The sequence below is a fragment of the Leptopilina heterotoma genome, unplaced genomic scaffold (assembly GCF_015476425.1).
Source record: "Leptopilina heterotoma isolate Lh14 unplaced genomic scaffold, ASM1547642v1 Lhet_307, whole genome shotgun sequence".
In the NCBI taxonomy this organism is placed as follows: domain Eukaryota; kingdom Metazoa; phylum Arthropoda; class Insecta; order Hymenoptera; family Figitidae; genus Leptopilina; species Leptopilina heterotoma.
Genome location: NW_025111010.1, coordinates 292,722 through 317,225, shown reverse-complemented (window position 1 = coordinate 317,225; position 24,504 = coordinate 292,722). Strand labels below are relative to the sequence as shown.

Here is a 24,504-nt window from a genome sequence, read left to right as displayed (position 1 = left end):
TCATTTTGTAATTCTTATAAATTTAATGAAATTCTCAAACTTAGTATTTTTATTTCTTTTGGCAAATTCAGTCTCCTTTAAAATGATAATTCAATAAACTTTTAAAAAATCCCGTATTTTCTACATTTTTTAATACTCTTGCCCTTCCGGTTACGCAGAATTGGGTACTTTGTATTTATTTAAGAAAAAATAATACTTATAAATTCTATTAAAAATTTCTTTCCTTCAATTATTAACATTTCAATGTTTTCAATATATTTTTCGGATGAATACTAACAATTATTAGGGTAGGCGAACACTTTTTCTAAAAAAATATGTATTTTCTACTCCTTTTTGTCTAAAAAGGGCGATTTCTAATTAAATCTGTTTTCTAAAAAAAGTTTTTCTAAAAAGTTATAATTTCTAATATTTATTTTCCTAAAATTTCTAAAATTCCATAATTTTGATAAAAATTAGAAAATTGTTAAAAACTTAAGTTTAAGAAATAGTAACTATATTACATATTTTCTGTTTCTTAATCACTATTCTGTTTTCAAAATTATAAGTTTCTTTTTGAAAATGAAGAAAAAATATTATAAAATTACTATTTCTTATCAGAATTTGTTAACAAAATTCTGTTCTTCTTTGAAAAAAAAATAATTTGCATCATTTTTACACAAAAATTTCCAAAGTTAATATATTTATAAAAAATTTTAAATATCTTTAGGAAAAAAATCTCTATAATTTCTATTTGTTAATTACGATATTTTTAACTGGATTATTTTAAAATTTTGTTAAAAAATTTGCATAATTTATATTTTTTATTATAATTTTTTAACGAAATCTCAAGTATTTTTTTTAAAGAATTAACAAATTTTCGTAAATTTTATTTTTTAATCATATGTACCTATTGATCGTGATTACAAAAATTGAATATTGTTAGAAAAAAGAAAATTTTGAAAATTACCTTTATAAGAAAATAAATTTTTTGAAAATTACCTTTATTAGAAGACAGAAAACTGCAAAATCACCTTTATTACACAGGTTTACAAATTAAAAACTTTTTTTTGCCAATCGAACAAAACAATTTTTTCTCGAATAGTAGGTGTTTTTTGAGTAAGAAAATCATAGTTTTAATTTTTTTCCCTCGTGCAGTTTTTCTGTAGCTTCAAATTTTGCATTTTCGAGGTGCGACGCCACTTAAACTTACCTGTAGGAAAGTTAGCTTGTCAAAATATAATAAATGAGGTATCATTGGAAAGGTTATTAAATTACCTTTCGATCCATAGGTCACAGAATAAAATTTAACAAAAATTGAGAGAGTTACAGTCGATTAAAGATGAAATTTCATGACAATTTTGATGATTTTTAGACATTTGAGTAACTTCTACTATTTTTTTCTACGTCAAACAGGAAAGAATGTTTAGGTTTTAATTTTTTTATTGATAGACTATATCATTACACAAATTTTGAGCCCTTGTGGACCTCGATTGGATTAAAAATGACAATTCTACACTAAATTTAGTGAACGAAACTACATTCTTCATTTTTAGTATCTTTTAAACATTTGCAGCAAAAATTGAAGTAATAAAATTTAGTTAAGCTCTAAAGTTACTAAAATCACTAATAAAGGATTTCTGAAATCGTAGATTTCGAATCCAATGTTAGTTTTCTAAATTTCAAAATGGCGGATCCAATATGGCGGACAAGTTTTTAAAAATCGATTAAATTCGTCTTAAATTCGTTACTCGGGGGTTTTCGGGGTCGCTGATTACGAATCTGATGTCGGATTTCGAAAATTGAAAAGGATGGATTCATAATAGTGAACGAGTTTTTTAAAATCCATCGAATTCGCACCTATTGGATCCGCCATTTTTAATTTTTGAAATCTGACATCAGATTCGTAATCAGCGACCCCGAAAACCCCCGAGTAACGAATTTAAAACGAATTTAATCGATTTTTAAAAACTTGTCCGCCATATTGGATCCGCCATTTTGAAATTTAGAAAACTAACATTGGATTCGAAATCTACGATTTCAGAAATCCTTTATTAGTGATTTTAGTAACTTTAGAGCTTAACTAAATTTTATTACTTCAATTTTTGCTGCAAATGTTTAAGGGATACTAAAAATGAAGAATGTAGTTTCGCTCACTAAATTTAGTGTAGAATTGTCATTTTTAATCCAATCGAGGTCCACAAGGGCTCAAAATTTGTGTAATGATATAGTTTATCAATAAAAAAATTAAAACCTAAACATTCTTTCCTGTTTGATGTAGAAAAAAATAGTAGAAGTTACTCAAATGTCTAAAAATCATCAAAATTGTCATGAAATTTCATCTTTAATCGACTGTAACTCTCTCAATTTTTGTTGAATTTTATTCTGTGACCTATGGATCGAAAGGTAATTTAATAACCTTTCCAATGATACCTCATTTATTAAAAAAATAAATATAAAATAATATATATATATATATATATATATATATATATATATATATATATATATATATTATATATTATTATATATAATATTTTTTTAAGCTTATTTTCCTACAGGTAAGTTTAAGTGGCGTCGCACCTCGAAAATGCAAAATTTGAAGCTACAGAAAAACTGCACGAGGGAAAAAAATTAAAACCATGATTTTCTTACTCAAAAAACACCTACTATTCGAAAAAAAATTGTTTTGTTCGATTGACAATTTCACTGTAAACCAGTGTTAGAGAAAAGTTTTTTAGAAATTCCCCTTTATTAGAAAAAATTTTTTTTTAGAAAATACGATTTAGAAAAACTATACGCCAATCATTATTAGAAACAATAAGAATGAAAATTAAAATATTTGAAAAAATTATAATTTAAATATTTTGAGTTTGAATTTTATTACATTTATATGAGCTTAAAAAATGTTTGAAGGATTTCATGAGAAAATTACATGTATAAAAATTACATTTGAAACTTGAGTTGAGTAGAGGCATCTTTTTCACTTGGTAATTATATTTATTTTAATAACAGAAGCCATTAAAAAAATCGCAAAGGATTCAAGGCAAGGAAAGTAGTAATTTTAATTTTTTTCATTATAATTTCCACGCCTTGGAAGCAATTTTTTTCGTTTGCTAATTATTTATTTTAATGTTAGAAGTCGTTAAAAAATTTGCAAGAGGATCGAAGGAGGGGAAAGCAGTGATTTTGATTTGTTTTCAATAATGATTTATTTTATATTCTAGGATTTCTGAAAAATCCGTGACAGAAAATAAAAATCACTGCTTTCCCCGCCTTGGATCCTCTTGCAATTTTTTAAATGGCTTCTGAGGCGTGGAAATAATAATTTATTTGAAAAACCGAGATTTTTTAAAAAATCATAACTATTATAAACATGGAACAATATAAGTTAAATTTATTAAACTTTTTCTGTGGAAGGCAGGTAGGAAGATTGCTACCGTGATAATTCTATAAATCATTCACGCGCGCATTGCGCGCGTAGGATTTTGCTAGTACATAATAATAATTTGCTATTCCGTAAACAGAAAGTGTCGTCTTTTGTTTTTCTATAATAATTAATGTTTTGATAGATTATCTTGGTTATGAGTTACGCAGAATCGGGTACTTTGTATTTAATTCAGAAAAATAATACTTATAAATTCTATTAAAAATTTCTTTTCTTCAATTATCAACATTTCAATGTATTCAATATATTTTTCGGATGAATACTAACAATTATTAGGGTAGGCGAACACTTTTTCTAAAAAAATATTTTCTAATCCTTTTTGTCTAAAAAAAGGCGATTTCTAATTAAATCTGTTTTCCGAAAAAGTTTTTCTAAAAAGTTATAATTTCTAATGTTAATTTTCCTAAAATTTGTAAAAATTCCATAATTTTGATAAAAATTAGAAAATTGTTAAAAAATTAAGATTATGAAATAGAAACTATTTTACATATTTTCTGTTTCTCAATCACAATTCTGTTTACAAAATTATAAGTTTCTTTTTGAAAATGAAGAAAAATTTTTATAAAATTACTATTTCTTATCACAATTTGTTAACAATATTCTGTTCTTCTTTGAAAAAAAATAATTTGCATCATTTTTACACCAAAATTTTCAAAGTTAATATATTTATAAAAAAATGTTATAGAAAATTTTAAATATCTTTAAGAAGAAAATCCCTATAATATTTCTATTTGTTAATTACGATTTTTAACTAGATTATTCTAAAATTTTGTTAAAAAATTTGCATAATTTATATTTTTTATTATAATTTTTTAACGAAATCTCAAGTATTTTTTTAAAAGAATTTACAAATTTCCGTAAATTTTATTTTTTAATCATATGTACCTATTGATCGTGATTACAAAAATTGAATATTATTAGAAAAAAGAAAATTTTGAAAATTACCTTTATTTGAAGACAGAAAATTTCCTTTATTAGCAAAAAAATTTCTTAGAAAATATGATTTAGAAAAACTGTACCCCAACCATTATTAGAATCATATATGAATGAAAATTAAAAGATTTAAAGAAATTATAATTTAAATCTTTTGAGTTTAAATTTTATTACATTTATATGAGCTTAAAAAATGTTTGAGGGATTTCATAAGAAAATTACATGTATAAAAATTACATTTGAAACTTGAGTTGAGTAGAGGCATCTTTTTCACTTGGTAATTATATTTATTTTAATAACAGAAGCCATTAAAAAAATCGCAAAAGGATCCAAAACAAGGAAAGAAGTAATATTTATTTTTTTCACGGATTTTCTTCAAACCTCGGTATTTAAACTAAATTATAATTTCCACGCCTTGGAAGTAATTTTTTTCGTTTGCTAATTATTTATTTTAATGATACTACAAGTCATTAAAAAATTTGCAAGAGGATCGAAGGCGGGGAAAGCAGTGATTTTGATTTTTTTCAATAATGATTTATTTTATATTCTAGGATTTATGAAAAATCCGTGATAAAAAATAAAGGTCACTGTTTTCCCCGCATTGGATCCCCTTGCAATTTTTTTAAGTGGCTTCTGAGACGTGGAAATGATAATTTAGTTCAAATATCGAGATTTTTTAAAAAATTAGAACTATTATAAACATGGAATAATATAAATTAAATTTATTAAACTTTTTCTGTGGAAGGCAGGTAGACAGATTGCTACCGTGATATTTCCTTAAATAATTCACGCGCGCGTAGGATTTTGCTAGTTAATAATAAAATTCATATCAGTATGTACTACACGGAGAAACTTTTAATACCACTAATTCTTAAAACTGGTGAGACATTTTAGTATGTTAGGTTAGATTCAAGGTAAAAACGACATAGGTTATAGAAATTGCTATTGAGACTATCAAAAACACTCATTCAGTATATATTTTACAGTTCTTCATAAGGAAACTAACGAAAATTAGTATGTTGTTTTAGAAAGAAAATAATAATTTTTGCAAAGTTGGGAAAGCCATGAATTAAAAAGAAACACAACAAATTAATTGTCTATAGATACTCATAGAGACGATAGTGATACTTGGATCTGATGGTAGATGGCATTAGTGTATGTCACTGTAACTGTAGGTAAATATATTTAACACGACGTAAGAACCTAACCTATATTATTAACGCACACACGCACACGCAAGTAGACACGACGATTGGTCACGGAAACCGAAAGATCGCACGATTCGTTAGAAGTACACAGCTGAATCGTCCTTATATATTAAACGAGTGGAAAAATATGTGCCTTCGAGAGAGAGCATTTTTTAAAATAACTTACTAATCAAATTATGTAAATAAGTAAAAGTCGTGAAAAAAATTATGTTATATTGAGGAACAGTTCTTGAATTTAATTTGGCATGAGGAGACATTCACGTTTATTAATAAAAGGATTTTTTCTTTCATACACGTGTGAATTTCAACTTCGAAAACATTAGGGTTAGTTCGCGACGTCAGGTGATGGACTCGGTGATGCTCGGGTGAAATCGGTTAAGTCCGCCCGCAGTCCTTCCAAAATTGGTATGTTACGTTAGAATGTCTCTTATATATTCTATCTATATGTGTAAAAAAGGTTAGAATTACCGTATTATTTCACAAACAAAAAATGGCATCTTATTCTTTTCTAAAGAAAAATAAGACTATTTCTAATGCAGATAGTAATTTTTGTACACCGAAGGTTGCTTAATATATAACGAACTTATCATATTTTCGTATTAATGTTGAAATTATTAGCACAACGCACGAAAAATCCTCACATTCTAACGTACTTTTAGAATAAACATAACCAAATATATTTAATATTATAAGAAAAAGTTTCTCCGTGTATATATAAATTAATAATTTTTCAAACGCAAAACGTGATTGCAATATTTACATGAAATACAAGTTTTTAAAATTTGTCTATTACTTGAAAAAAATAAAATGAAACTAAAAACAAAGCAAAAAATATTTTCTCGAACCGCAATTAATTGAAATAATTCGTAAATTAATTGGAACAATAATTAACAAATAACAACTGATTCTACTACTGATTAAAATGATCGTTATTTGAAAAAAACTATTATCCATAAGTAACACTTTCAATTTCAATTAAAAATCATTTGTCGAGGAAAACATTCTCATCCAATGAAAAATAAATTCAAATAAAATTGGAAATTTCAACAGTTTATGAAAACTCTATTAACGAGTGGAATTTCAGAAAAAAAATAAATTCACATCAAATGAATATTCGAAATTTGGAAAGCGAATAAAGAGATAAATAAATGAAAAGGAAGAGAAAATAATTGTTACAATAGATAAATATATACAGTCAACTCTACGAATAGTGCCGCTATCAATAGTGCCACTTCTCCTCTTTCTCGCTCGAGCTCTATCCCCACTTTAGTGACTCAGCACGGCTTCTGAATTTCGAGTTTCCCCTAAGAGAGAAATATACAAACAGTGGGGGTACTACAGTTCCAAGAAAAGTCGTAAACGCTGTGCAATTTTGCGGCACTGTTGATAGAGTTGACTGTATATGCCAAAATTGAAAAAATAATTGGAAAAATGAAAAAATATTGTGAAAATTATTTCAATCGAAATTGAAAGTTTTATTGAAAAAATAAAGAGAAAAAAGGAAAGGACGGAAAAAATTTTTAAAAAATTATCTGTGAATATGGAGATTTTTACAACAAAATAAAATGAGGTATTGTAAAGATTAAAAAACAATTCCGAAAAAAATAAAAATTCTTGGTATTTTTTACCTTGTGATGTATCCGCTCCTTGTAACTTTCAGACCTGTTTATGTTTGATGTCTTTGGCTTACTGGATATATGTTGCTGCACCCTAAACAATCGTAAATAATAAAAAATTAATTTCTGAAAAAACGTTAAAATTATGCGATTTAACAGTAATTATAAAATATTTTACAATTTATGGGAACAATTAATTATCCCGGTAGTACAAATACCAGAAAAACAAATCACATTTAGAAAGTTTAAACACTATTTAAATTTTTCTTGCGAATTATTAACTATAGAAGGGTGTTATCACCCAGAATAAATGTCCGGAGTTATGTGACATTCTGCTAATTTTTGTGGTGTCCATATTTAAATTTTTTTTCACCCTACTTTTGAAAATTTTTTCGTAAAAGAAAATATCAATTTTGAAGTATATTTTTTGCATTTATTCTCACCGCAATTTTTTTACTTCATTATTGGGGTCCCCTTAGGAGATACCTAAATGTATTTGCTAAATATCTTTAGTCAGATTTTTTATATTTGTTGTTAAAGCCAAAAACGCACCCTGGGGCGAAAAGTTAAATGTATTTTTACATGTTGTTAAAATTTTTTTTTTATTTTTCGTTTTTTTGGGTTTCTTTGTTTAAAAATGATTTATTTGACATTAGGCAAGTACTCTATCAAAAAACAAGACCGCTGACGTGAAATAAACCAAATTTTTTTTTTTTTTTGAAATTTCAATTTATTAACTTTATAACTATTCTAAAGCTTTTGTTAAGTAAACAAAGATCTTTTATTAACTAAATTACTTGTTTACGTATACTTTAACTTATCTACTACTCAACACCTATCAGAAAATAGTTTTAGTAGGCTAAAAATAGAATTTAACTTTTTGCCCCAGCCATTTAACTTTTCGCCCCAGCATGGGGCGAAAAGTTAAAAAAAAAAAAATTTTCAAAAAAGGACAAAACATGTATTGTATGCGAAAATATCAGAAACTTTTTTATTGAAAGTTGTAGGGGACAAGTTGCCCTACAATATTAATGTATAAATATTTGCATCTAAGAGGATTATATTGTCTAAAAAAAATCATTTATGCAAAATTTAACTTTTCGCCTCAGTCTCCGCGCTATTAAATCAATATTTAAATTATTACTTTTTGTCATTAATTCAATAAAAATAGATAAAAATTGAAATCCATTTGGGTCAAACCATTTTATTTCGCCTAATGTATTTTTGACCTTTATAAAAAATTTCAATACTTCGGGAAAATATTCTTACATGTTTTGGGATTACGAAATGCACAATGATTTGTAAAAAATAATTTCATTTCATATAAAAAAAGATATTATAAATTGAGAGTACATGAAAAAAGGTTACATTGACAGGCATTACAAAATATTTAAAAAAGGAGTAATCTCTTTAAGAAATATAAAAAAAGCGATTGCTATTTATTTTTAAAGACTTAATTTGTGATTTGAACTTGATAAAAGTATCAAATAATTTATAATAAACTGTAAAATATGTTATTTAAGTTTCTGTATGAAATGTAAAAAATCGATCATATTTAACAATTTTTTTTGACAAAGTAATTTAATTTTCGTAAATCAGAATTATTTAAATAATAAGTATTTTAAATACACTTTATTATTATTTAAATACTTTTTTGATTATCAACTGAGAAATATAAAAAAATTTACCTTAAAAATGAACCATTCTTCATTTTATCGGGATTTTGAATGTTTGTAACTTCGTTGGAGAAAACCCGATTTATGCCAAATTTTTGGAGCATGTTGATTGAAACAATATCTTCCTGCTACTAAAATTTCGCGATGGGTTTTGCACTTGTTTTCAAAAAAAAATTGATTTAAAAAAGTGTTTATTTTGAAGGTTAATGACAAGTATTATAGCTGACTTGAAGTTGGTTTGCTACTTGCAATAAAAGTCAAATTCAAAATAAAACGATTTTTTTAAAGTCAGTTTAAAACAAACCAACTTCAAGTCAGCTATAATACTTGTCATTAACCTTCAAAATAAACACTTTTTTTAAATCAATTTTTTTTTGAAAACTAGTGCAAAACCCATCGCGAAATTTTAGTAGCAGGAAGATATTGTTTCAATCAACATGCTCCAAAAATTTGGCATAAATCGGGTTTTCTCCAACGAAGTTACAAACATTCAAAATCCCGATAAAATGAAGAATGGTTCATTTTTAAGGTAAATTTTTTTATATTTCTCAGTTGATAATCAAAAAAGTATTTAAATAATAATAAAGTGTATTTAAAATACTTATTATTTAAATAATTCTGATTTACGAAAATTAAATTACTTTGTCAAAAAAAAATTGTTAAATATGATCGATTTTTTACATTTCATACAGAAACTTAAATAACATATTTTACAGTTTATTATAAATTATTTGATACTTTTATCAAGTTCAAATCACAAATTAAGTCTTTAAAAATAAATAGCAATCGCTTTTTTTATATTTCTTAAAGAGATTACTCCTTTTTTAAATATTTTGTAATGCCTGTCAATGTAACCTTTTTTCATGTAGGGGAGAAGGCCCCAAGGTGGTCAGGGCCCTAAGGTGGTCACCCTAAGAAAATTTTTGTATATTAGTTAGTATCTTCAAATAATGTTTTTTGTTATTGTTATTATTTGAGAAGACAAAGATTTTAGTAAAGTTTTGAGGTAAATAGTCGTATTAGTCTCTTTGTAACATGAACGTCGTAAAATTTCTGTTTTTAAATGATCAAGAAATTTTTTTCTCAGGGTGTTAAAATCATCGAAATTAACCATTTTAAATTAGTAAAAATCGTTATAATTATCTTTATATATCGTACAATAATATTCCAAATGAATATAATTAATACAGTCAGGTCTCGCTAAGTGTCGTCACTGGGAATTTTTTGAGACCGTCTGTCTCAGTAAGTGTCAGTGGCCTAAGCCACGCCCCTTTAATAAAAGTGGCCATTTCATTGGTTTATGTTGCAAACCGGTTTGGGGAAGTCCATTTTTAGCATTGGAGAGGGTAAAAAAAAGTGGGAAAAGTGACACTTGTTGGGTCTTGAACGATGACACTTTGTGAGTCATGACACTTACTGAAAACGACACTTGGCGAGACCTGACTGTATTGTACTTTAAAAAATTTTTTCATTGACGTTTAAAAAATTGTGTCTTGGCCCTAAGGTGGACACTTTTTTGGCCACAAGGTGGTCACTTTTGATTTTTTATGAAAATGTGTTTATACGCCATATTTATCAACATTTATCACTGTGAATGTGAATTTTATCAATTTTTAAGTTTTATGATAAATAATAATAATGAAATAGAATTATTTTCAAAATTTTACCTATCTAATACATACACAAAAAGTATCATTTTTGACGAAAGGACAAAGTGCAAAAAAAAATGTAATATGTTTCTGTGATCCTGAAAAACAATTAATATTAAATAAGCAACTTAGTAATACGTTTTTTACATTTTTTTAAAACTTTTTTAGTGAATTTTTGTATGGTGACCACCTTGGGGCCACTTTTTTAAAAGTCGAATTTTCAACTTTTTTCAAAAAGTGCCATAACTTTTTTTTATTAATGAAATAAAAAAAACTTTATGATAGGAAGTTAGGTAATAAGATAAAGTTTCAAACGCCGTACTATTGACCTTTATATATAATTCCATTTGAAATCTACAGTCGTTCAAAAGATGGGTGACCACCTTAGGGCCCTCTCCCCTACTCTCAATTTATAATATCTTTTTTTATATGAAATGAAATTATTTTTTACAAATCATTGTGCATTTCGTAATCCCAAAACATGTAAGAATATTTTCCCGAAGTATTGAAATTTTTTATAAAGGTCAAAAATACATTAGGCGAAATAAAATGGTTTGACCCATTTTAATGAAAATAAAAAAAAATGTTAAGTTAGTAACAATCTAACAAAATTTATTAGAGGCAATAAGTAATTTATTTCCTATACGGAAAGAAAATAAATTTTTAATTTTATAAAAGTATTTTACAATTTAAGAAAAAAATTCGACAAAACAGAATTTAAAAAAAAACCTTCAGGAAATTTGTATAGTTATATCAAATATCAAAATCATTAAAAGAGTTGCCACAAAAATTTGATTTCGTTTTTTCCTGACTTTTCCTATAATTCTCAGCAGAATTTTGTATTTTCCGTGTAAATAAAAATAAATTAAGTTTCAAACTTTTTCAAATTCTACTCTCTAAATATAAATATAAATTAGTAAAAATTTCTACAAATTTTGAATAAATTTCCACTAAAAATTTAATAACAAATTTAAACTATTTATTAATTTATTAGGGGAGGGTGGTCCCATACCGACCCCCTAAAGTGCAAAGGCTAAAAATGTGCCATAATGTGTTCGTCAAAATTTTTTTGAGTAAAGGAACTATTTTTCAATGTTTTCTGACGGTTGCCGAGGTTTCTGATTGTCATTAATAAAAGATCTAAAGAAAAAGCGAAAATTTACATTTTTAACTTTTTCAAAATGGGTGGTCCGAAACCGACCCCCCATTTTTTTGGGGAAAATCTCAAGAATAATCAAGATATCAAATTCTGATAGTAATTAAAATAAAATTCAACAGTCTGTAATGAACTGTTAAATTATTTTGACTTCATTTAAATACATTTTTGGACCTTTTTCTGAACAAAAAGGTAAATAAATGAATCATTAGTAACTTTACTCTGAGATTATTTATGTCTTTAAGTTATGTTGACATAGTTAAACTTAAATTAATATTATTACTTTATTTAAATAAATTTTAAGGCCTTTTTTAAAATGATAATAAATATAAATTGTTAAACAGTGTCTAAATTTCCAATATAATAGCAGCAATGGTTTTGCCTGTTTTAATTTTCGCCCTATTTCTAGTAAAATATATACGAATTTTGTTATTAATTCTTTTTCGTTTTCGTACTTAACTGCTTCCAAAGATTTTGGTATTTTGGTATTTTCAAAGTTTATAAGGCAAACAAAAAGAAATTCAAGAAGAATTAAATTAATAATAAATAATATTTTCCCAGTACTTTTAATAAAATTCCCTGATTTTACCCTGACTAATTTTACTTTTCCTTGAATTTCCTGATTTGTGGCAAAGCTGATTAATCAAATTTTAAATTAATTAAATTAAATTTGATGCAATTTTTAAAGTTTAGTATTTTTATATCAAAAATTCGCTTCGTCGCATTTTCTCTCCAAATTGTAAAATACTTTTATAAAATTTAATATTTTGTACTTTCTTTCCATGTAATAATTTAGCAAATTGTTCCACTGAAAAAAATTCATTTTATTCAAATATTCCGTTACTCGACTACATAATCAAACATTATTTTATTTACTAATTACTTATTTACTCAGAAAAAAAATTTAATGAATTAAATCGTATTCAATTTAAAAATATATTTATTGGTTCGAAAGCAAAAAGGAAAAAAACCAAAGACAAAGAAAATATTTGATTAAAATAGAAATGATTTAGTTCAAATATTTATTTGTTTGACAAATTGTCACACAACCGATTATTTAAATCAAATGAATTTTTTCAGTGCAATTACAAATTGATGAAATGATTTGAAAATATTTACATTCTCATCACATGAAATTACATTAAAAAAATTATTATTAAAAATAAAATATAAAAAAGAATAAATATAAAACAATAAATATTCTAATAAACAAAATGAAATAATGTAAAATAGTTAATGTTTATTCGAAAGCAGTACGTATGAATGAAACAGATACTAGAATCACATAACTGAATAGCACCTACGCATCCAACAGAAATATAATAATTTTATCGCTTTCATATGATTGTATGAGCGATTAATGTGTGTCGTTGCGGAAGTTTGTATCGGATTTCGTTTGACTTTTCGGCAGTTTCGATAAAAGTGACAAAATTCATAAAAAGAACATGAAAATTCAAATTCAATACAAAAAAAATACTTAAAAAAAATAATTATTACTTGAAAAATAAATAATTTAAAAAATTTTTCCCAATCAATAACTAAAAGTATTGTTTTACTCCTCGTTAAGCAAATTTGAAACTTAAAAAATAAAAAAATTCTTTACAGATAAAATTAAAAACTAATCATTAATTTTTTTTTAATAAAAGTAAAATTAACTGCTGGTATATTTCGAAAACAATGTTGAGAAAAGTTGCTTTATCGATTTTACAAGAAAGAAAAGACGAAGACAGCGACAAAAATCTTTTCATTGAACTTGTGAAAGAAGTTTTTTAATGAATCATTGTAGGAAAAGTATAAGTAATTGAAATATATTTTTCAAGTCCAAGATTAAACTTATAATCTAAGGTAAAAATAACCATTTCGTTATCTTTTAATCTCAAGCTTTTGAAAAGTGTTTCGTGAAATTCTTCGATGGAGGCCAAATTCATAAATATCTTGTAAGGAGATGAATAAGATTTCCTCAAAGATCACATATCTCTCTGGCTTTCAAATTAGAATCTATTTGTTAAATTGGTATTTTCTGAATCAGAATTCCACAAAACTAAATCACAAGATTATTTGTTTCTTTCCAAATAACTGATTAATTTCTTCATCTAAAAATAATTTACGGGACATTCCTCACGATGATAAACAAATCTTTTGTGAACAAATTTTTAACCTTTTTTTGCAAAGCGAAACAAATAATTAACATTTTCAACTTTTTCGCAAAAGGAAAATTAATTTTTGTGCAAAAAGAAACAATTAATAATTTAATTTTTCAATTTTTTTATGTTTCTGTGAATGTTTTATTGAAGCGAACTTAAAATTAGTTGTACTTTCGATATTAAACCACATGCAGAAATTGGAAAAACATACATTTCGGAAATGTCCTCCCTCGAGGAAGGATCGTCCATACTATCAGCGTGATCACTACCTCCACCATAAGCGGAAACGCGTCCCCGTTCGCTGCTACTACGTGTACTTCCGGTAGCGCCGCCTCCACGATGATCTCCTGAAAATGTAAATAAACTAATTAATTACGAAGTCGAGCTTATTGCCATGTCCAAGGTCTGCAAAGTCAAAAGTGTTTAAAAATTATCAAGTAACCCAATTTCTAAAAGTAGAAAATGCTTTATTTCATTTTCAACACTGACAACCGTGCGTAAAATAATTCAAAAATGGAAAAATTACGAAAACCAATAACAAAAAAAATTTACGAATCAATAGAAAATAATATAGTGGTAATAACAATAATAGTAAAAATAGAATAGTAGTAAAAATTGAAATAGTACCAAAAATTTAGGAGCTTATTAAATAATTAAAAAATTAACTTTTTTTTCTTTTACTGAATTACTTACGACCAGAGCTTTCACGCTAAAAAGCGCGTGCACATTCTAAGTCAATTGTTAAAAGAATTGTATAAAAAATTATTTATTAATGATTCATTAATCATTAATTAAAACTATACCTACAATTTATGTTCATCGTTTATTTACATTATTACATTTAAAGTAATAATTAAAGAAGAAAGAAATTAATATTAACAATTAATTAACGTAGAATAACAAACATTGCTTATCAAATACAATTTTTTAAATTTATTCCTAAGAAATCCCAATTTTTTTAAATCGTGATTCAAAAATAAGAAATTAAGCAAATTTTTTAACGAAAAAAAAAATACTTAATATTTTGTTCAATAATTTTCGAATTTTTTTGAGAAATAAATAAAAAAATCCTGCATGATTTCAAGTGGTCAAACAAAATTATTTAACAGAACTTTTAGTTTTTTATAGAAAAGAAATGAAAAAATGGCATGATTTTAATTTTTCAATTAGTTCAATTACTTATGACTCTTAATTAAATTTTCTAGAACATTTAAATATAACGGTAAATAAAGCTTTAAGAGTACTGGGGCGGATTGTTAGATCATCGAGAGATTTCTATGATCCCTTGGTGTTAAAAACGCTTTATTTTACTTTGGTAAGATCAGTTCTTGATTTTGCCTCTATAATATGGGCCCCTTACTATGAATGTCACCAAAAACGGCTAGAGCGGGTCCAAAATCGTTTTCTTAGATTTATGGCGTATCAGCTTAATGTTCATTATGACAGATTTTCGCATGACTATTAACGGACTTATCGATTCTCCTTCTATATTATCTCTTATTTCTTTATCAGCGCCGATTATTTCCACTAGAAGTGTTGCCACTTTCCGTATACCCTTCCATCGTACTAATTATGGTGAGAATTGTTCATTGTCACGTATTTGCAGAGAAGCAAATTTCTATAAAGATGTAAATTTTTTTGGCTCCTCACACTCTGCTCTTAAAGGACAGTTGAAGTTGTCACTGATTAATGTGTTTTAAATAGCATACGAAAATGCTTGATGTTTTTATGTACTGCTTATATATGTTTCTTATACTATTATAATTTTTCTTTTTTGTAAATGTAATCAAGGGTATAACCCGTTAAAGTTGTAAATAAAATAAAATAAAAATAAAATTATAATTTCTGTTTGAAGTAAGGGAAAAATTTGCATAATTTTTCTTTCTCATTTCAAAATTTAGCGCGACAAAGCAAAAAAACTGAATAAATGAAAACAATTATTTTTTAAAATTAATAAACATTTTTTTGAATTATTAAAAAAATACTAAAAATTTTGTAAAAAGAAATATGATTGACTAATTAAAATTATAGAAATTTTTAAAGATTTCAATTTTTAATAGGTTTTAATTAAAAGTTATTTTTTTAATTTTTAAAAATATTTTCGAAAAAATTCAATTATTTTTTAAAATTTTAATGAATCTTTCGTCGCAATTCAATTATTTTTATAAATAATAAAAATTTTTGCGAATGAACGAAATTATTATTTTGTTTAATATTATTTTTATTATTATTTTTATTATTTAAATAGTTATTATGTAAATTTTTATAGTGAAGAAAACTTTTCTTTACTTTTGACTAAATACTTGAATTTTCTCTCTCAATAAAAATCTTAATGCGTTTCAATTGTATAAGTTTGACAACAGTTTGTATCTAAACTTGGATTCTATTTGACTAGAATAATTAAATTACTGCGTGTGCATGATCGATTTAAATGACAAAAGACACAGCAAGTTTTCTTTACAATAGAAAAAAAATATTAAGTAACCATCAGTTTGCTTCGTTCTTTGCTTTTTTTTGTTTCGGAAGCTAAAAAAAGAATTTTTTTTCTTTTCTTTTATTTTTGTCGCATGACTTCTAGAATGAAAAAAGAAAAATCTTTCGTATTACTCTCTGTTTATTTTACAAGTTTGGGAATGGAAATTCACGTTACTCTATTTTTTTCGGAAACTAAAGAAAAGAAAGAAAAAAAACTCGTTACTTTAATTTTTTATCATGAAAAACGTTTTTCCCCTCTGTAAACAAAGTTAATTTCGTTTCTCTTTTAATTATTGAATTTTTCAATTTCGTTAAATTAGTGAAAATAAATTGAATATTATTTTTTTTGTTTTATTTCTTAATTGATGAATTAAAATTTAATTAATTGGAATTACGACTTTTAGAGACACCCGTGTGGAAATTGCCAAGGTTTGCCAATATTGATTATTGGGTCTATAATGGTCCTAGCTTGGAATGTACCTTAACCTGGCCCTAGCTTGGTAATAGCTAGAGCTTCTTGTTAGATTATAAGTTATAAATATATTTAAAAATATGTATCAGTAATTGTTTATGTGTAATTTGAAGTGATATTTAAACATCTCATAGCAAAATTGAGACAATATTGAACTGAAATTTTTACTTTTAACTTTTCATTTGTAAAATTTGACAGATTATTTTTCAATGTTGGGCGCATAAGTTGACTAAACATTGCATGAATGTTTACAATTTTCTTTAATTTTTTAAGTTTTTCAAAACTTTTTAAAATTTTCTTTAAACTTCCTCCTTTAAAGAAAAAATTCATTTAAATTAAAAAAATTTTTACTTCATGCAATGTTCAGTTAACTTTTGCACCCAACATTGAAAAACTGCTGACATTAAAGATTTATTTAAAGTTTCATGAGCTTTGATTTAAGCTTCAGTTAATTAACTCAATTAAAATTTTCGTTACAATATATTTTTTAAGTTAAATTTTTAAAACCGTTCACGGATTTGTTAACTTCTGTTAAAATCATATTTTGTTGAATGAAACTGAAGTTTCCAACGTTTACGTCGACGAAATCAGATAAAAACTTCAATTTTTAAATAACAATTGACTTTCCCTCCCCGATTGGATTAAAAATCTATGCAGGATGTAATGAAAAGAACAATTAAGTTCTTTTTATCAGAAATTATTTGCATCTTGATCTTTAAAAAAATTCTTTTCTCATTTTGCGTCAACGAAAATGTTACTGACTTCAGTTTTATTATTTTGAGGCATTTATAATGGAATAGTTCATATGACTTATGATGACAAGAATAACCTGAAGTATCATGCAACGCATCGTACCGAGCGAGCGTGGTTAAGTGGTTAGGTTATCGGTTTACGAATGTTAGGGTCGTGCGTTCAACTCCCAACGTGTGGGGATTTTTTCTCTGTTAGTATATAGGAATTAAGTATTATAAATTACATGATAAAAAAAGTAGGTAAAAAAAAGTTGAAATAATGAATCTCAATAATAATAAATAAGAATAAATAATTTTTTTTAAATAGTTAATTAAACTGTTCCTTTTATTGAGCCTAACTAGATTCTCTAGGTAGAACTAGGCTAGAAGAGCGTGACGTTTCAACCTAGGGCCTACAAGGATAAACAAGCTAGGACCAAGTTAATAAAGGGGAAATCTAGGTAGAACCAATAAAGGGCCATTAGAAAATTTCCACACGGGCAGGGATAAGTTATGGATTTTTTTCAATTTTTAATTGACTTGTGGCAAAAAATATGTTTGAGTAATTAGGAATTAATTACTTTTAGAACATAGATATAATTAATTAGTATTGTTACAATTTTCCTCAACAAAGCGACTATTAAATTCGTGAGAATTTTTCGCTGGAATATTTGATACAATTGAAGTTATATACCTTGAGAGTGCTTGATACAACTTAAACATTCTTTTCGTTTTAAGAACCAAGTTTTTTTTCTTTTATTTCTGTTAAACTCAGATTCATCACTTTACCAAGTTTATTCTCTCCTCAAGAATTTCTGTCGAGAGAAAATATCGTGTTCTAAAAATTTCATCTTACGATAATAATTATTTATTTTAATAATTTATTTTATTATTAATTTAATTTCATTGTCAATTATTGAATTCTGCGATATTATTAATTTAACGAAAATTACTTTTTCTATTTATTTAAAAAATTGACTTGAAGTGAAAATAAAAATTTTTAGGAAAGTTTTTGAATAGTGAAGAATGTCTGCAAAGGGAAATAAATTTTCTGGTGAAGGTTTTTCTGTATATACGATTGAAGAAACAAGAAAGTTCACTTCTCTTTGGATAGAAAAAAAATCTAGAAGGCTGGAAGCCAGATGTCTTTCTATTTCAATTTAAATTCGCAAACCTCCCTAAAAATCGATCGTCTCATACATCTTTTATTATCGTCGGAACAGATAGTCTTTGTACTTGGAAGAAGGCTCTTATATCCTTAAGCCAACAATAGTACGTCGTCTGTCTTATCAGATTGTCCACCGGAAATTTAAACAGTTTCTACCTCCTTTAATCATTGCGATATCCTTCGTAGAATTTTCATTTTTCCTCCCCAACATTTACCTAGATATACTATATAAAGCTTTTTTACTTTAATGGAAGAAAAATTATATTCGTGAATTTCAAATAAATTTCAAGAAAAAATAGCAATTAAAAAATACCTATAATGAACAAAAATAATAGAAAATTGCAAAAAATGTTTATTTTACTTTTAATTTTTTTATTTATTTTACATATATATAATAATCTTCGTATTCTTTCATTCATTCTGTCATTAATTTGAAGTTAGTTTTTATTTTTTTCATATAAAAAGCTTTGTATGACATTTAAATTATAGAGGTATTTTTTTATTTATAAAATATATTAGAAAAGTATTGACAATTTATTATTAAAAAATGAAAAATGTACTCATTTTTCATATATTTTCTATTTCTTAATAACAATTTTGTTCTCAAAATTATAAGTTTCTTTTGGGAGAAAAATTTGCATTAATTCTTATTCAATCACGATTTTTTTAGAAATATGTAAATAACAAATTAGCATAATTTCTATTTCTTTATCACAATTTTTTAAACAAAATTCCAAGGTTTTTTTAAGAAATAAAGAATTTTTTTTATAACTTCGACACTGCAAAATAAGACGCCTCTTTTTGCAGTGGATTTGGCGATTACAATTTTTAATTGAAAATAAAATTGAAAATATTAAAAATATTTTATAAACTAAAGGAAAAAATTGTCTTAATTCTGATTTGTTTTAATAAAATTTTCAGTTTCTTTTGAAAAAAAGTTTGTATAATTTCTACTTTTTAATAACAATTTTTAACAAAATTGTAATTTTTTAGAAATTAATTACAAAAATTTGCATATTTCTATTTTGTAGTCACAATTTTTATATAAAATCTTTTTTGTTTTTGAAAAAAGAAATCAATTTTGCACCATTTTTATTTCTCAATTATAATTTTTCAACGAAATTCCAAGTTTTTTTTAAACGAAAGAAAACATTTTTTTTAAATTCGATTTATCAATCACAATTTTGAATTGAAAATAAAACTGAGAATTTTAAAAGAGATTTATAAAATAATTAGAAAAATTGTTATATAATTTAATTAGTTAACCACATTTCTTTTTACAAAAGTTTTCGCATTTTTTTTAATAATTCAAATAAATTTAAATTAAATTTTGAAATGAGAAAGAAAAATTACGCACATTTTTTCCCTTATTTCAAAAAAGAAATTATTATAATGTTTTTATAATATAAAAATTGTATGTAATTGACAAATCAAAATCATGCTATTTTTTTCATTCCTTTTCTTTTCTAAAAAACGAAAAGTTCTGATAAATAATTTTATTTGACCAATTAAAATTATGCAGAATTTTTTTACTGGATTCTACAAAAAATTCGAAAATTATTTAACAAAATTTCAAGTATTTTTTTAAGTTTAAAAATTTGCCTAAATTTCTTATTTTTTAATCACAGTTTTCAAAAAAATTTTATTTTTTAAAAATAAATGAAAAAAATTATGCCCTTATTAAACGAGTCAGCGATTTATAACTTTAAAATATTTAAATGTAAAATATAAAATGTTAATTTACATCATTTCAAAAAATGATACCTACAATTTTCCGTAGTATGTTGATTTTAATAAAAAAGAAGAAATGCCAAAAGAATCCTTATAAAAAAAGAAAAGAAAATTTACAATATTTTCGATATTAAAATTTCCCCGTCAATCTGAGAAAATTGATCGAAGGCAAAAACACGCGCCAAATGGAAGATAAAAATATTTTTATATCATGGAAAATTATGTGTAAAATATATAGTGAGAGTTAATATATGATGTATAAAATTTGTTTGGAATGTTCGATTTTAATCGAGTCTTCATAGTCAGGGAGCTATATTAGTAAAACGCCACAGCCCTCGCGTGTACCAAACTCGATATCACACAAATCAAATGTCATTCAGCATTTGAATATTGGCCGTTCCTCGTTTAAATATCTGGCCGGTTTCCAAAAAATTCCTCATCTCTCCAACGAGATGCAATGCTTATCAGCAATTTCGAGAGGGAGAGAGAGAGTTAAATTGAAAAATGTTCCACATGACAATATGTGACACGTTGATATTGCATTCAACGAATAATAATCAAAATCGTAATTTGTAACTAAAAACTATTCAGTTGTATAATAACTATTCTTGAAAACTATATAACATTCATCATACTATCATACGATTCAGTGATCACAGAATATCAATTTATTTTTGAAAAAAAAGTTAAAAATGTGTGCAACTCCAGGAGACATTTTCATGTTTTTGGAGCACCCTCCCTCACCGAATTACTTGACATTTATTCGTATAAAGTTTTAGAAAATCAACTTTTAGAGCCAAAATAATTGTTTATTTATAAGATACAACAATTCTCAAAATTATTTATATGATGATCCACAAGTTTTTAACGTTCAATTAAACGAAATATTTTTTATGGGAAAATATTTTCATAAATTACCGATTGTAATGAAAATTAAAAACTCAAGTTTTACATTTAGAAACATTGCAAGTAATTTTTTTGATAAACAAATTAATTATTTATTAGAATATAAAAAATTATTGTAATAAAAATTTAATTTGAACGAGAAATATATAAATTCCGTTTGTTCGAACGTTCAGAACTTTAGGAATATTTTAAATGCTCATACCTTTTTAAATGATTAAAGATAAACAAGTTTTGTTTTCTGCATTCAACTCAGGAAATAAAAAATTTCAAATAAATAATAAACACGTTTACAATATTTTGTTAATTAACAAAGTTATTTAAATAAATTGAATCGAAAATTTTATCTTTTACAATGGGATTTTATAAATAATGTTTTGACAGATATTTTTATCGTTTTGGACCTTCTAAGTTTTAGATATTTTGTTTTCCTTTACTCGCAGTGTTCATGATTCATGCATTGCTTTCTTGGTGTGTGTTATCATTGTGCCCTTCGACTTAACTCTTCATTTAATTCGTCTGTTTTCAAAACTTTTCAAAATGAGTGATGAAAATGATAAGTTTCTTAAAGTTCAAGGTTCTTCAAATTTGTGTGCACATGGAAAGTGTAAAAAACCTCTTAATGGTTGTTCAATTATTAAGTGCACAGGTTGTTTGGCTTCATTTCATTCTGAATGTGCAAGCAAACTGAGAAAGAATGCAGATGGTACTTTTGCTAAATGTTGTGGTTCTAGATCAGCCTCTCCCCAGGATGAACAAGCCCCGTTTTCTTTTGATATTAATGAACTAAAGAACATGATTGGCCAAATTGTCACCGGTCATATGGATTCAATCACTAATAAATTGGATACACATAGTTTTGATATTAAACGTGATTTTCAAATTGTGAAAGCTTCTGTTGAAACTATGTCAACTAAAGTTGACAATTTCTCTGAGAAATTCACCGTCTTGGAGGCTCGAGTTGACAGGATGGAGGACAGAATAGAATCTCTTGAAAACAGCACTGTCAATGCAGCGTCTACTACAGCCCTTGAATCCTTGATTGTGGAGTTCTCTCAACGTGATGCGCGTAAGAGAAAATTAATATTATTTAATTTTCCTGAATCTCAAGATCCCACTATAAATACAGATTTTGTAAAAACAAAAGAATTAATACAGTTATTTTATAATGACTCTAATATTGGTGATATTAAGTGTTTTCGATTGGGTAAAAGATCTCAGTTATTGGTACGTCCGATGAAAATTATTTTTGAAACGGAACTTTTATCTACGCAGGTGTTGAAAGCATTTACCAGACAACGCAAAGAAATTCAGGAAAGAACATTGATTCCCAATCTTATTATTTCTCCGGATCGAACGCCTATGCAGCAACGTCAATTCAAGGAAGCCAGACTAGAAATAATGAAACGAACCTCCGAGGGAGAGAAGAATCTTCGCTTGATTTACAAAGACAATATCCCTACAATAGTTTCAACCTTAAAACAAAATGTAAACAAAACCTGAAGTTATACTATCAGAATATAAGAGGTATTAAAACTAAATTATCTTATCTTATTAAATCTGTCAATATTTATAATTTTGATATAATTGCATTTACTGAAACTTGGTTAAAGAGAGATTTATCTTCGTCGGAGTTTTTTGATCTTGACTTATTTAATGTATACAGAAACGATCGTGAAAATAGAGCGGGTGGAGGAGTTTTACTTGCAATTAGTAGTAAGTTTCCATGTGTTTCTATTGAATTTAATCAATTGCAATCAACAAATAAATTTAATTTGGTTGGAGTCAAGATTTACTTTGATGATACTGTTTTAATTGTTATTGTTCTTTATATACCTCCGGTCTTGTCAATTGATTATTATGATGATCTCTTCAACTCATTATTATGTATTAAAGAAATTTGGACTTACAAAACTATTATACTTGGAGATTTTAATATTCCTAGTTATAAATTATTTTGTGAGAATAACATCTTCTTTAATGATAAAATTTTACTTTTAAATTTATTTTCACAAACATTGGAACTTCGACAGGTCAATAGTATTCCTAATTCATTAAATAGGCTTCTTGACTTAGTCTTTGTAAACTTTAAAGTTAATATTGAAAGATGTTTGGATCCAATTTTTCCAGAAGATAAATATCACCCATCACTGATAATGTGTTCTGATTTAGTGACTGAAAAAAAGATAACTAATTGTCCTATAAATGAAAGTTCTCTCCGTTACAATTGGAATTTATGCAATTGGAATCAACTTTATATAAGACTTTTTGATAATGATTGGTCTGCTTTAACTGATTGTTATGATGTTAATGAATGTTGTATGATTTTCTATGAGGTATTGAATAATGCAATTTTAGAATCTGTACCAAGAATTGTAAACAATAATAAGAAATACCCAGTTTGGTTCACATCTGACATTATAACAGATATTCGTTTAAAAGAGAAATTTAGAATTAAATTTAAGGAAACTCGACAATCATATTATTTGGATTTATATAAACATTATCGAATAGATATTAAGAATCGTATTACAATTGCATATAATAATTACACAAAAAATGTTGAGGATAATATTTCTTTATCACCGTCTGTTTTTTGGAATCACATGCATCGAATCAGACGTGAATCTAGAATACCTGGAATAATGAAATTCAGGGGTGTTGAATATAGGTCTGCAAATGTTATTGTAAACTCATTTGCAGAGTTTTTTGATAGTGTATATAACAAGAATACTTCTGTATTGGATATTCCTTCGAATTATGATCAACCCCAGTTTCTTGGAGATAGTTTAAGAATTTATGAAATAGATGTAAAAAGGGCTATTGCAAGGTTATCGTCTAAAAAGAAAACTTCTGGTCATGATCTCATTCCTGCATTTGCAATAGTAAAACTCTCTAAAGTCTTAATTAAACCTCTCACACTTATATTCAATAAGTCTTTATCATCTGGTTTGTTCCCAAGTGTTTGGAAGAGAACAAGAATTTGTCCTGTTTTCAAGCAGGGAGACAGATCTGAAGTGACAAATTACCGACCCATCTCAATTATAAATAATTTCTCTAAGATCTTTGAAATGTGCATTTATGAGATTATATTTGGCAAGTTATCGAGTGAAATTTCTATTTATCAGCATGGTTTCATCCCTAAAAGATCAACAACTACAAATTTATTAGTTTTCACACAACATATTTATGATCTATTAAATGAGTATCCTCAAGTT

At 25.9% G+C, this 24,504-nt stretch overlaps 1 protein-coding gene across 4 annotated transcripts in view; it reads right to left on the bottom strand.

Annotated features, from left to right (window-relative positions):
• The window catches only part of LOC122504633 (rho guanine nucleotide exchange factor 12), a 183,839-nt gene that overhangs the window by 29,568 nt on the left and 129,767 nt on the right, over nucleotides 1-24,504 (bottom strand). For all 4 annotated transcript variants that reach the window (XM_043615817.1, XM_043615820.1, XM_043615819.1 and 1 more), the window contains 2 exons: nucleotides 14,018-14,153; nucleotides 7,194-7,275 (listed from right to left, as the gene is read on the bottom strand). In XM_043615817.1, coding sequence (XP_043471752.1) covers nucleotides 7,194-7,275; nucleotides 14,018-14,153 — 218 coding nt within the window. The remainder of the gene's footprint in view (nucleotides 1-7,193; nucleotides 7,276-14,017; nucleotides 14,154-24,504) is intronic.